We start from the raw sequence: 13,643 nt of genomic DNA on the forward strand, positions 1-13,643 counted from the left end.
AGGGTTCTCAGATCTGTGACTATGATAATGTAACATGAGCATGACAAGAAATGCAACTTGTAAAATAAGCATTAATTGAAGAGATTGTATAAATTATGAATAAAACAGATCAGGTTTTTTGTGCACTTGCTGTAAGGGTAAAATGCTGAATTCATACATGCACTTTTTAACCGTTTTCAACAGTTTATTTACTGCCTAGACATGTGGTAACACAAGTCAATATTTCCTTCAGTGATAATCACATCAGACTTCCTGTTTTATGAACGACTGCTGCTTTTACTAAAGCTCACGGGCAGACATGTTGGCATATTTCATGTCATCCTGTCTGTTTCCTCACTGAACACTTTGTGTTCAATTATAGAAACTGCTCATTATATCATTAAACTCACAAGCTGCTTTACTACAGGACTTTTATTACTCAGACATCTGAGAAGTTCATAGTGACACCAAAGTCCTCCTTGTATAGATTCCACACCTTGGGTTTATGTGGGTTGTCCAGTTCCTCCCTGGGTAAAAACAGCCTGATGGGGAAATGGAGAGTTCACATTCAGAATCAGAGTCAGGTATCAGCTACAGAAATAAAACCAAGCATTAGAAACATACTTGTTATCCTCTATGAAGGAAGTGTTGAACCAGAAGTAGAATGGAACGTCTTCATATCCCTTTGGCAGACCCTAAAAATGACACGATGTAAACCATAGCACAATCGGGGTAAATTAATTCTTTCTTTAAGTCAAAGCAGGAACTCACAGCACTCGATTCAAACATGACCTTCACATCTCCTTCAACCACTGGCCCATTCTGTAGGCTGATGACTGCTGCATTACTGCCCACATCAGGAAACACCTATAAACAGCAGCACCAGTTAACATCACACAAACAACAAATAAATTGTGCTGAATAATGACTTACCGTGCAGTTCTCCTGTTTCGCACACACACACTGAAACACCAGCTGCTTCTTCACAATGATCTTCACCATCAGGTCGCTACCGTTACCTTTACCCACACCTGGGCAAAAACAATTAAAACATGTGCACCACATATGGTCACTGCTGTGATCTGACATGATGTTTTTTTTTTTAGGTGTGGTGATGTACCTGCTATTGAGTGGATGCGAATGCTTTTGATCCTCAGGCTTTTAGGTGGAGGCAGCTGTCGGCTGAACTTGGTCTTCATGACCTCATAGTAGCCCACGTACCGGCTCTGTGGTTCACAACAAAGGATGAATGCTATCCTTATGTCGGCCACAAGAAGGTGCTAGTTAGAGTAATTAGAATTCTACACATGGGAGGTTTCATTTTTCTGAATAAAAGTCATTGTGGCTCGTTCTTACCTGAGAGGGAGTCTCCACTCCCTGAAACTTGGAGCTCTGACTCTTGTCTGTCCTCCTCTCACCAAAATACTCCAGACTGTCCTAATGCACAGACAGAAATGAATGTAAGGATGTAGCCCTAAATAAAAAAATGTCTTGAATAACAAATTATAAAATGTACCTGTGCACTCTCAAACTGGTCACTGTCAATAAGCCAGGTACACACCATTGTACCCGTGCGTCCTGTGAACGGCAGCAGTGGCTTTAGTACCACAACTAAGTCACTGTATGATGAATAACAGACCAATGATATCACCTTTCCCTCCTTTGCAGTGAATAGCAATGGTATTTTTGGGGTGAGCTGACATCCACTCCCTCACGCTCGCCGTGTATTTCAGCATGTCCCTGCACAAAGACAAGGACGAGGACACTTCTGTGGGAAATTTCTTACAGCAAAAATAAGATAAAAATGATTGTGTAAGTACACAAACTGCAACTCACTCCAAGGTTGGGACGTTGTGGTCATCAATGAACACCCGCTCCACCCTGTAGTGAAAGAACTGGGGGTCGTAGCCTTTCTCACCTGGACATCAAAAAAAATTACATTGTTTGTGAAGCTCTTCATAAAACAAAAAAGAATGCAGTACATGTGACCTGAGGAGGTGCCAACTCACTGCACAGGTTGTAAACTTTATAGTGGCCCTCGTGTTTAGTGTCCAGAAACCTCGCCACTTCCTGGACAGAGAGAGAGAGAAGAGAAATAGGTGGGAGAGTGTTTATGTATGAGATGAATTGATTTATTTTGATATTTGAGAAAGTCCGACTCACACTGATTGGATTCCTATAGAAGGACTGCTTCCCAGAAGAGGGGAAAGACATGGCAATGACACGATCTAGAGGTGATAGAAAGATGTAAACAAACATTTTTACATGATATTCTGACATGCACGGTGTGGTGTACCTGTGACATAAGTGAGATCAAGGTCAAATCCATCCTTCTGATATCGCCGCTTGTTCTCGGAAACCTGAGAAAAACATCAAGGAAAACTTCTTCACGCTAACCCTGACAGAAGGCAAGACTTCATACTCGTTTCCATGGTGACGGACTTACCATCCTCCTGGTGACTTTCTCCAGCTCTTTTTTCTGAGCTGCAAGTCTGAAAACCCTCACAAGGATTACGATTCTCAAGAAACGCAGAAAATTCACGACCCTGATGGATAAAAATAATCAATATTAGTTGAATCGCTGAGTCTTTGCACACACTGCATGCGTCTGTCCATTCAGCGGGTACTTTACCTTGGGATGAGGCTGGCACCTGTCAGGTAAGTGAAAGCGTAGATCATGGTGACCACCAGCGTGACGACCACAACACAAGCGTCCATGATGTTCAGCTTGGAGCTGAAGTACACTTTGAAACTTTGAGTGCAGGACAAGAGAAAGTACGAGTCAAATCATGAACATTTTAAGAGACCCTGGATTCACCCTCTGAGTGCCTACTTCTACTTTAGGGCATTGCAATATGTTACCCAGGATCCAAGCACACACATGCCACTCATTTCCTCTCCAGCTTCCTCTTTGTTACTTCCTGTTTAACAGCTAATCACACTCAATTTCTGCTGACACAGAATTCTGGGAATGTTTGCATCAGTCCTTTAAACTTTCCAGCAAGCTGTTGCACCAATAACTGAATTTGGGAAAACAGTTTGCAAGACATTGCAGCAACATCTTCAAGTGGTGCCTCACTTACCCCTCCACGTAGACTCGCAGGAGGACGTCAATGAGGAAGAAGAAGGAGATGGTGAGGGACACGGCCTCTAAAGCATCTCCAACCTCTCTGCTCTTGGCTGGCAGCGAGAGGTCCACAATCACCAGTACAAAGTCCACAAGGATCAACACCACCCCGAATACACTAAAGACATACAAAGAACCTTCAGCATCATCATCACATACACACCCAGGCTATGAACGAACCACCAACACTCACCGAAATCCAAAGGACATGACAAACGGTGAGATCTTTTTCTGAATATTGCTGCAAAAGAGAAACAAAAACAGTCAGTAAATATGTTTCTGATGGCTAATGTGACCTCTGCTGTGTTTACTTACTGGTACATTGTGTCTGGTACCACATTCTTATCCTTCCCATCGTCAATCTCCACTTTAGCATCCTCCATCTTTGCAATGTTGCTAAAACACAAAGTTGATGAAAACACAATGCATGATACACAATAAACATGAACAATGCTGTGCTCACCCGTTTACACCTGCATCTGAGCCTGGGCTGAAGTAGACAGAGGTCATGATCACCCTGCTTTGGTCTGAATGAGGAGTCTGTGGATTTCAAAACAAAAGCATGAGAAACCTGCTGACAAAATGCCTTAGTCAGCAAGATGAGCGGCTGCAGTCAGACAAACTGCAAATGCAGAATATTTCTGACTTTTTAGAAAGCATAAAAACAGTGCTAAGCTAAGAGATGCTAAATAAGTAAAGCATCCATACCTGAGGGGGGGGGAATGGAATAAGTTTAAAGAGCACCAACAGACGCCAGTGTGAGCTCCTTCCCACAGTTCTGTCCGTTCGTCAAAATCCCTTCAAAGCAAATACGTCCACAAAAGCAGCAGCTTCAGCTCCGCGCCTCTCCCCGTGAGGACAGTCATTCGTGGAATTATACGACACTTTGTCTTGTGACTTCTTGTGAGGACGAAGGAAGACGGTTCAAAGGTTAAACGAGCAGGTTTTTTACGTCCATCCACTTTCCTTTCCCCATCGCTTTTTTTTTTTTTTTGCAAACGTAGCGGTTTCAGACTTCCTGGACTTGAGTACAAACGTTCAGCCCCTTCTTTCCTTCTCGTTACTCATCTTTCCTTTGCAGCGGACGGCTCCCACACAAAACACCGACTGACCATAACCTCCAGCAGCAGAGAAAGTAGGCCAGCACCAGGTTGCAGCCTCACAGCTCCCTCCTCTCAGACATCTGCTTCTCATTCAGCGTGCATTCCTCAGATTCATTCTTTTCTTCAACTTTATTGATCTTTTTTTATTTATTTATCAACGACTCCATTCCTGATTTGAAATTGCTGCCTGAAAAAGCATACATGTATTTTTCTTTTTTAAAAAGTTCCATTATTTTAGTTTAGATACATTTTTAATATTATTTTAGTTAGTTTGTAAAAAATTCTGGATTATTTAAAATTATAAAATATCATTAAAAGTTGGAAAACTTTAAAAACATGTTCTCAAAAGTGCATATATTATAAAATTATACATGAACAAATATATGCTTGTTGCAAAAATGTACATGATATGTTTTAATACAAATAGAAAAAAACATCAATAGGTCAATTACCAACTATTAACGCAAGGGGGAGCCATTCTACCGCACACATTTCCTCACCTTTTCTCTACTTCATAGCTATAGTACAGAATCAAATGCCCTTTTTACCTTATTTAGTTTATTAAATAATCTTTATTTTTTGTCACACTAAGATTCAAATATCTTTTTCTAAGACACGCCTTATGTCAACAAACATTCACAACCAACAGATGTTTACAATAAACAAAGGATGAATATAACACAGGTTATATGTATATAATATTTAACACAAAGCAGTACCTGACAGCCCTCCTGGTATGTAAGGTATGAAGTCCTCTGTCTATGGGCCGCTTGCAGCTCTGCGATCAGCTGCACTTTCCTGATCAACAGAAAAGGGAGAACCACAAACTGGCCTGAAGTCGGTGTTTAGTAACATTGCTCAAGTATGAGTCCTCTAATGTGGACCATGCAGAACTGGCTCAGCCTATAAATAATTCTGACAAAATTTCAGAGGAAGAGAACACTGAACCTAGAGAAAACAAGAGGAAGCCTTGTGAAATGAAGGTAGGCTCCGGGTGTTGAGATTAAAGTCTTCTACTGACTGTATATTCTTAAAAAATGATTGTATTTGTAATTTCAGACTATTCTGATCACAAACGAGCTTTTAATAAATGCCATGCCAGTGGTGTTGGTGTGGTTGGTGCTCGTCTGCCCAGCCATGGCCTCTTCTGCACAGCTGTCTGTATGTAGCTAATCCTTAAAAATATGTTTCTGTATTTAAAAAAAACAGCAAAAAAAAACTTATGTTTTAAGAAGTGTTTTCTAAGCTGAAGCTGTTCTTCATTTTAGACATGTGGGCCAGAGATTGCAGCTCTCAAACACAGCATAAGGAAACTGGAAAATAAACTCTTGATCAAGACTTGGCAGGTGGAGCATCTGCAGGAGCACAAATACTTCCAGCCTTTAGCACCAGAGGTGTCTAATAGTAACCCCCAGGATGATGCAGGGCTTAGTGTGAGCCAGAGTAACAGTGGGGCTTCAGACAGATTGATGAAAGCACCTACAACAGCAGGAAATCTGATCGTCTATGACAAAGGTGAGGAAAATACAAGGTCTGTATATTTAGACAATTAACAGCAGATTAACAGCAATTTGTAACGCTTTATCCCCAGACTGTTCTGAACTGTTTGACAGACTGAGACCACCAAGTGGGTTCTATCGCATCAGACCCAAATCACACCAGGATCCCTTTTTAGTGTACTGTGACATGGAGGACGGGGGAGGGTGGACAGTGTTTCAAAGACGACGGCATGGAAAAGTTGACTTCAACAGGTACTAAACTACAAAAAGCCAGCCAGTGTAATCACAAGGGAAAACGTTTCCCGAAGTGCACAGCATGATTGAAATAAATTCTTATTTTAGAGATTGGGTGGACTACAGAGATGGTTTTGGTGATTTCAAACTATGGAATGATGAGTTTTGGCTGGGGAATGAGCACATTTATTCTCTGCTTTCAGAAGGTCAGGAATCAACATAATCTCACCAAACACTTAAATTAGAGTTTACCACAAATACAACCAGTTTTTACACTGTTATGTAACAGTTCTATCCCCTGTCTTTTGCTTTGCACTGAAGGTAAGAATCTGGTAAAGATTGACCTCATGGACTGGGATGGAAAGAGAAGCTACGCATTTTATGAGAATTTCAGGATCACCAATGAGGCTGTAAGAATTTTACAGAACTCCTAAATGTCTTAACAATGCTCACAATAAATATAAATAACTCTAATCTCCAGGACAAGTATCGTCTCCAATATGGGCAGTACAGTGGACAGGCTGGAGATGCTCTGACAGGTGGTGGTGGGATGGTGGAGCAGTGGTCTGCCTGCCTCAGTGGGATGCAGTTCAGCACCAGGGACCAGGTCAGCCATCCATCTTTACACGTATTGGTGCCGTTGCTGCAGATCATACCTGTGATTAACAGCAATGATGATGGTTACAGGATAATGACCGCTACCTCCAGGGAAGCTGTGCTGAGGAGAACAAGGCAGGCTGGTGGTTCAACAGGTGAGACCTTTCAAATTAAGCTGCCGCTGCTCCCTCTGTGATCTTCCACCGTGTGTTGCACAAACATTGCCACATAAACTTTGGTAAACAGGTTTCTTTAACGGGTTTAAGATATTACATTCTATTTACAGATGTCATGCAGCCAACCTCAATGGAAACTTCTACCGCCAGGGGAAGTACAAGTTCCAATATGACAATGGTGTGGTGTGGGGGACCTGGAAAGGCCTCTGGTACTCACTCAGACACACAACCATGAAGGTGCGACCTCTCGTATTCTTGGACACCATGGGAAGTGGAGCAGGGGAAATTTAAAACCACCAGGTTTCATTATAGTTTCAGATAAAAAAACAAGGGTTAAGCCCATTTGTTATGTTTAAATACTTTATATAATTTTTCCCTTTCTGCCTCTATTTTTAATTCATTATCAGATATCAATAGTACAGTATCTTCTGTTGTCTCTTTATAAAATGTATATTACGGTACTCACACAATAAAACAAAGAGCATTTCAACAACAGTGCCTCAGCAATGTTCATAATTTCACAGTCATATTTTGATGCTGCAGCCCCAGATTGTACATTTTTTTGTAAAATCTAACATTTCCTTATACAGGAAAACATACATACATACATACATACATACAACATCATAGATATATATATCATAGAATATCATTAGTGTGGGACTGACAGAATTATAAACATGCACAGAACAATTAGACTAACCTGTCTCTTGTGGTGTTTTGAATACTGATGTTGACAGGATGGATTTATCAGTGCATATAAAGACTAGTTATAACTGTGCTCAGTGTACAGAAGAGATAAATATCCAAAAACGTACTAAAGAAAACATTTTATAATTAAAACTATAATAAAAAATACATAATACATACTTAAATATAATGTTTTGCTCCTGTTCTCACACATAAATCTGTAGGCACTACTGTGTGATCTCCTCCTGTACACATGCTGACGGCAGATCCAGGTCTAGCATCCTCTGTTCAGCCTCACTCAGCTTGTAGGATGAGCCAGCACTGCTGATATAGTCATCAGACATTGGCAAAGACCGGCATCGACCTTTCCTCTGCTCTGAGGATGATACGCTAAATGTGGAGCTGCGTTGACGCCCCTTGACTCCAGAGTTAGACTGGGCCTCCTTTAATTTTCGAGCCAGCATGTTTCTCTGAATCGGTGATGGCCCACGACGGTTCCAGTTATGCTCAGCCCGATCCACGCTCAGCTTATTCACTCCATGGAGATTGGCAGGCCCAGTGGCTGGACCCCCAATTCCCGAGAGTGGCTCTCTCTCACGTCCACCTCCTGGCTCGACACTTTGCCTTTCTCTAGTGCCACAGAGGTCTGTTCTGGCATGTTTTTCAGATGTTGAAATGCTGTTTGTGTTAGTTCCTGTGTGTTTGAGTTCATTATTGTGAGAGACCACGTCCATCTGGGGCTTCCTCTCCTCATTCCTCTGAGGTCTGGATTTAGTCCATTCTGAGGCCGCATGCTCTGGAATGGGGTAAGAGCGAAATGGGTGTCTCTGCCATCCTCCTTTGGTCCAACAACTTCCTTCAGGAAGAGTCCGAGATCCCACCTGAAGGAGAGAGGTGTTTGTTAATCTTGAGTGAGAAGACGATACTAATATGTTACAATACATAAATCAAATACAACATAAACTGAATAGATGACCTGGGTCATGCTCCGTTCTCTGAATTGTCTGGAATGTGCAGAAGATGGCTGCAACAGTCTGGTGTCATTAAAACTAGAGGTTCGTCGGAAATTTGGATTCCTGTGACTTCCCAATGCTGCATCTCCTCCTCCTCTGAAGCCTACTAACCCACTCCTCTCTACCATCTCTACCCAGTCAGCAGTACGGTCACGCCATTTTGAGCTGCCCCCACTCGCATGAGCAGAGACAGGGGGACCTAAGACCATTTCTACTCTAGGGCTCAGTCTGTCAGGTGTGACCCTGGAAGTCTGTGGTGGCACCTCAGAAAAAGGGGCTGCAATACGAAAATGACCATGTTGAGCGTCGTCTTGCAAGCCCGGCGGGAAAGCAGAATGAGCAAATCCAGTCGGTGTAGGAATCGGGGAGCTGGTGGGTGAAGTAGATGTCTCCACCATGGTGTCATGGACAGGGCTGGAGGAGACATGGTACAGCTGCGTGGCCTCTTTTAACCCTTTCTTCTTCATCTCTTTCAACTGCTGCTGAGCCAACCTGTACCTAGATAGACAATTTTATCTTATTGTCTTTGACTATAAATTTGATAACAATATTCTGTATAAGTGGAACAATTTTCTAGACATACCCAAATATTGGTGGGAACACCTTCTGACCAGTAGGAGACAGTCTTTCTGGGTCCTGTGAGAGTGGAATCACCACAGTCTGTGAGAAAGGCTGACTTTCCACGGAAGGCCTGTCTTTATAGGGTACAGCAGCACCCATGCCCCCTGATGGGCCCTGAGCATCGGACAGGCTGGGTCGTTGGAGACTGTGCCCACAGATGGAGGCCTCATCTGAGAGCTTGCGCCCCCCAGGAGAATGCATGGAACCTCTGCGGACAGGGCTGCACTGTGGTGTCTGGCAAAGCTTTCTCCATACAGTCACTGCAATAGTAGCCATAATCACAGCCAGGCAGAGGGATATACCAGCTACCACAACCATGTTACCTCCTAGGGTTGCAACCCCAACAGGTACAGGGGCGGAAGTTGGAGAAGGAGCAGGCAACACTAAAGAAAAAAACAGAATAAAAAATAAACTCACAATAATCATGTGCAATTAATCATCAAGATAAACTAAATAAGGTTGTCAAGAAACTGACCAACACAGTCCTCCAGAGAGCAGAGGGACTGCTCCTTCATCATGCCTGTGCACTGCATTCCTTGCACACCTGAGGGCAGTAAACAGTGACGTACTCGTTCCCTCACCCCCTCTCCACAGCTCACACTGCACACACTCCACGGTTGCCAAGGCCCCCATGACTCTGTAGATTAAAAAAACCAAACTGTTAAATTGCAGAGAAATTAGAAGTTTATGGGCTTTTATTATGTGTTGCTACTTTGACCCTACTTTCGTGCAATCCCACGATGTGGCAAAGCGCCAGTGTATAACAAATGACTGAATGAATTCACAGCACTGTGAAAAAGCCTTCACCATATCATACGACAATTAATACTGATTCTATAATACAAATGACAGTATTAAGTTATATCTTATGAATGACTCATGTGTGAACAGTATAATTACAGAATAACTGGAATAGCCTGGATTATTGTGATAAGCCATTCTGACGTAATGTCATGCTTTTATTTGATGGTGTTCATTTGCATACTGCTCTTTCATAAAATGCTAGCTCTGTATCTGATTACACAGATCAAATCATCATTCTCACCTGCACTCTTGTAAACCACCAGACAAGTCTGTGCTGGACTTGGGGAACGACTGAAGTTGAAAACAAAGCGAAAGCAGTACTTGTTCCTTCCAGGGTAAAACACAGAACAGTTGAATTCTGTCTCATTCTCCCCCTGTGTCAGCCAGTTAAAAGCCAAAGGAGTCGAAGAGGGCTCCTCTGGTCCAAACCCCATCACTGCAGAAGAAACAGGTGCTCCTCCTCTTCCAACAGTGGCATCATTGTACAGCAATACTTTCCCATTGATGTGAGCACATGGTGGGGTTATCATTTTAACAGTCATAGTCCCTTCACAGCCACTTTTGTATGCATTGGCATTTTCCACCAACAGTTTATAGGAGAAGATACGAGACAGGTAGAGAGGTCCAGAACTCTTTACATCCTCTGCTGTATAAGGGGAACGTAGAGCCACTTTTATGAAGTCTTTGTCTGTGAATGGGAAAGCACAGGACAGCTCTACACTCTGGGAACGGAGGGGTTTGACTGGGAGACGTGTGAGGGCTCGGACCTTATCAATGCTGTTTCTCCCTATCTGGTTGTACTCCATGTAGCTGACTTCTAAGAACAGGGCAGAATCAATGCCACTGGAGCAAGCCTGAAAGTACTCATTAGTGGACAGCCCAACCTGAAGAGAGACAAAAATATACTGGTCATCGTTTTTTTCATAATACACCAGCGTTATGTGTAAATATTATGTCTGACTTGCCTGAAAAGATCCTGAGTGGTTTCCAGATCTCTCTACAGCAATGTGAAAGGTGGGCCACTGCACCTGAAGTTCTGAACTCCACCACCAGGTAGTGCTCTCTGTGCTACTGCTGTCTGTGCCATTAGCATGCAAAACAGTGGTGATGCTGGTCTGCCTCAGCAGGAACCGGAAGGTTCCTGCATACAGGAAGCAGGAACAGTCAAACTCCACCCTACCGGCTAGTTGCTTGTTGGGGAGAGTCCTGGTCTGAAGGGTGGTGTTGGTTACCGTGTTGACCAGAGAGAGGCTCAGGTTACGTATGGCACTGCTGTTGGATTTTGCCCTGAAGTCGACAAATACACTGGCATTGCTAAGGGCAACATGGAGGGAGGGCCAGACATTGAGACCCGCAAAAGCTACAGAAAAAAGCACAGAAATAGAGGAGGGAAGAGAATTAAAACTGATCCATATCACACAAAAACCCTGAATAAGTAAATGTGGTCCCATTGATTTTGTCTCAGGTGACTTTTTTCAGTTTTTACAAGCTGTCTGTTACTGACCCTTGGGGCTTCAATTTACTGCAGAGATTCAATGACATGACATTCTGTAGCACTGGTACAAGTTTAAGTGTCAAGTTTAAGTCAATGTCTGTTTAAGTGTGGATTATTATCCATAAAATACTTTCAAATATGTCTATGTCTATGAAACATGGAATTTAAAGGGGGCTGTCAATGTTAGTTGGCATTAATGTCTGTTTTTCTGCAAACTCACCGCTGATCCAGTTAATATGCACCATGAGTGAAAGGTTACATAGTAAGTTAAAAAAATCAAAGTTTGGCAGTATCTCTGAGTAGATTCACACAGTATCAGAGCAGTGAAAAAGGAGTCGTAACACATTATTTCAGGAGCTATTGTGTTCAAATCTTACTGTGTGACCCCCATCGACTCTTCCTACAGCTCTACTTCCCTTTCTAGTTTAAAAAAGAACACATAGTAGAACACAGGGTATGATGGACTTATAATTAAGATGACAGTTTCCATTGACACTCACCATATCCCAATAACGCAAGAAGCAATGGCAGCAGTGAGACAGCCTGTGGCATTACGATGTCTGTGCCTCTTTTTTCTTCTACACCACATGACCGTCCTATTCCAGCATCCTCTACAATCAGAGGCACATTACAAACATGAACAAATAATCCAGAAGGCAGAAGTTAACTGTGAATGTATTTTGTGAAGAAGAAGGAATGTAATAAATTGTTTGCTCCTCTAAGGTATGAAAAACAGGAAGGCTGGAGCATGAAACAGTAAGCATGATTTTTCTGGATCTCCAGTCACGTCTCCCTCTTCCTTTCCAACTCCACAATGGGTACTGTTTGCTGTTTGATGTCATCAGACAACTAAGGTTCCTTAGGAGGGTTTTGTTCATGACAAACACTTGTGAGACAAACACTTGTTTGTTTGCCTGCAAATGTTTTCAATCATTTAGTTTTCTCTGTTGAATAGATTTTTGTGCTTCCCAGTATTGTTTATAATAAACACACTCCTGTTTATAATTCCAGCTCTCCTCATTGGATGCAGTTGATTGTTTTATGATTATTATTTTAATTATTTTATGAAAGCAGACAAATCATATTTATCTTTATATAATAATACAATTATTTAAAGTTATTGTTTGTATTATTTTAATATGCACATCACTACTAGTATAAAAAAGTTTTACTCTGTATAGTTGCACAAATATGTTCAAGTACTTGTACACTAAAAATTTAAATAGATGCAAATTTTTAGATGAAGACGTGTTTTTAAAAACGTCAAACTCTAACTACATAGCTAGCTTAGCCGGATTTGACTTTGTTGTATGCCAATTAGCCAATAAGATGTATAAGTGTAACACGTAATGCAGGTCAACTTTATTCTTTTTTAACACAAAACCTCAAGTTTACACCATTACAATTAACTTTTTGAACCAAAACACACATTTTCTGGTGAAATTAGCATGAAGTGGTTAGCCTTAAAGTCTCAGGTGCCCTTAGAAAGTAACTTTGGTTCGTTTTGTTCTGGAAAATAAAGCCGCTTGTACTCACACGTCTCGTTGACTCGGCACGGTATCATTCAGGGACTCTTTTCCCAACACGACAGAGACAATGACAGTCCCTTCTCATGCTCCCAACACATTTGTCCTCCCTGACAAACTGCTGATACATTTCTGTGACAGTCCTGCAGCGGGATGAACGAGCTCCTGCTCTTTTGGTGAAGGCGCGCTCGCGCGGTTCTGTTCAGAGCGCGTGGGAGAGATGACAGTCACATCAACTGCGCGTGCTGGAGATTTATAAGAATTATATTCCCTGAATAATCCCTGATCACGTTAGCCATTTTTATTTATTCCTCTGACGGATGATCAACACGCAAAAACTCAACGGAGATTATTATCCTGAGCCTGAGGAAAGTGACGTCATGGAGAAATATTTGAAATGCAGTAGAGGGATTTATAGTTCAATGTGACCACCTCACACATCAATCATTTTTAATGCACAATATTGCACATAAAAAGTTGTAATAATAACAATGTGTATTTTAAACTGTACAAATGTTTTCTATAAGTCTATTCTGAGATTTGCACCTAGAATATGGATCATTTAAAATGCAGCATCACAGTATACTACCTCAACCTACCAGCAAAAAATCCAATGTCGTGCATGAATCCCTAATTACGATGATCAGACCTGCCTCAGTTCAACTCTCAAAATTTCCTGAACCAATTGAGTTCATCTACTGTTCATAAGTGAGCCACATGGCAGCATAATCTAATCAGCTCTGCAGAACTTCATTTTTCCTCAAGAAAGAGGCAGCAGA

At 41.9% G+C, this 13,643-nt stretch overlaps 3 protein-coding genes across 3 annotated transcripts; 1 reads left to right on the plus strand and 2 right to left on the minus strand.

Moving 5' to 3' along the window:
- Window positions 1-169: 169 nt before the first annotated feature.
- On the minus strand, window positions 170-4,378 carry tpte (transmembrane phosphatase with tensin homology). The gene is made up of 19 exons (XM_028421181.1): window positions 3,815-4,378; window positions 3,570-3,646; window positions 3,422-3,502; window positions 3,300-3,347; window positions 3,063-3,224; window positions 2,612-2,731; window positions 2,426-2,525; window positions 2,276-2,339; window positions 2,143-2,207; window positions 1,989-2,049; window positions 1,816-1,897; window positions 1,631-1,719; window positions 1,496-1,557; window positions 1,336-1,416; window positions 1,100-1,205; window positions 913-1,010; window positions 751-846; window positions 604-674; window positions 170-521 (listed from the first exon to the last, which is right to left on the minus strand). Exons 2-19 carry the CDS (start codon window positions 3,614-3,616, stop codon window positions 419-421), a joined length of 1,536 nt encoding a protein of 511 aa, XP_028276982.1. The 5' UTR covers window positions 3,617-3,646; window positions 3,815-4,378; the 3' UTR covers window positions 170-418.
- A 688-nt stretch (window positions 4,379-5,066) lies between these two features.
- fgl1b (fibrinogen like 1B) lies at window positions 5,067-7,169 on the plus strand. Its single transcript, XM_028422346.1, has 9 exons — window positions 5,067-5,192; window positions 5,269-5,370; window positions 5,478-5,724; window positions 5,801-5,960; window positions 6,051-6,148; window positions 6,264-6,352; window positions 6,424-6,549; window positions 6,630-6,694; window positions 6,826-7,169. The coding sequence occupies exons 1-9, from the start codon at window positions 5,187-5,189 to the stop codon at window positions 7,004-7,006; spliced, it is 1,074 nt and encodes a 357-aa protein (XP_028278147.1). The 5' UTR covers window positions 5,067-5,186; the 3' UTR covers window positions 7,007-7,169.
- Window positions 7,170-7,191: 22 nt separating this feature from the next.
- On the minus strand, window positions 7,192-13,528 carry thsd1 (thrombospondin, type I, domain containing 1). Its single transcript, XM_028422345.1, has 9 exons — window positions 13,464-13,528; window positions 12,875-13,062; window positions 11,839-11,949; window positions 10,809-11,203; window positions 10,085-10,727; window positions 9,515-9,676; window positions 9,002-9,422; window positions 8,382-8,916; window positions 7,192-8,286 (listed from the first exon to the last, which is right to left on the minus strand). Exons 3-9 carry the CDS (start codon window positions 11,888-11,890, stop codon window positions 7,633-7,635), a joined length of 2,862 nt encoding a protein of 953 aa, XP_028278146.1. The 5' UTR covers window positions 11,891-11,949; window positions 12,875-13,062; window positions 13,464-13,528; the 3' UTR covers window positions 7,192-7,632.
- Window positions 13,529-13,643: the final 115 nt, after the last annotated feature.

The sequence above is a fragment of the Parambassis ranga genome, chromosome 14 (genome assembly GCF_900634625.1).
Source record: "Parambassis ranga chromosome 14, fParRan2.1, whole genome shotgun sequence".
Taxonomy (NCBI): domain Eukaryota; kingdom Metazoa; phylum Chordata; class Actinopteri; family Ambassidae; genus Parambassis; species Parambassis ranga.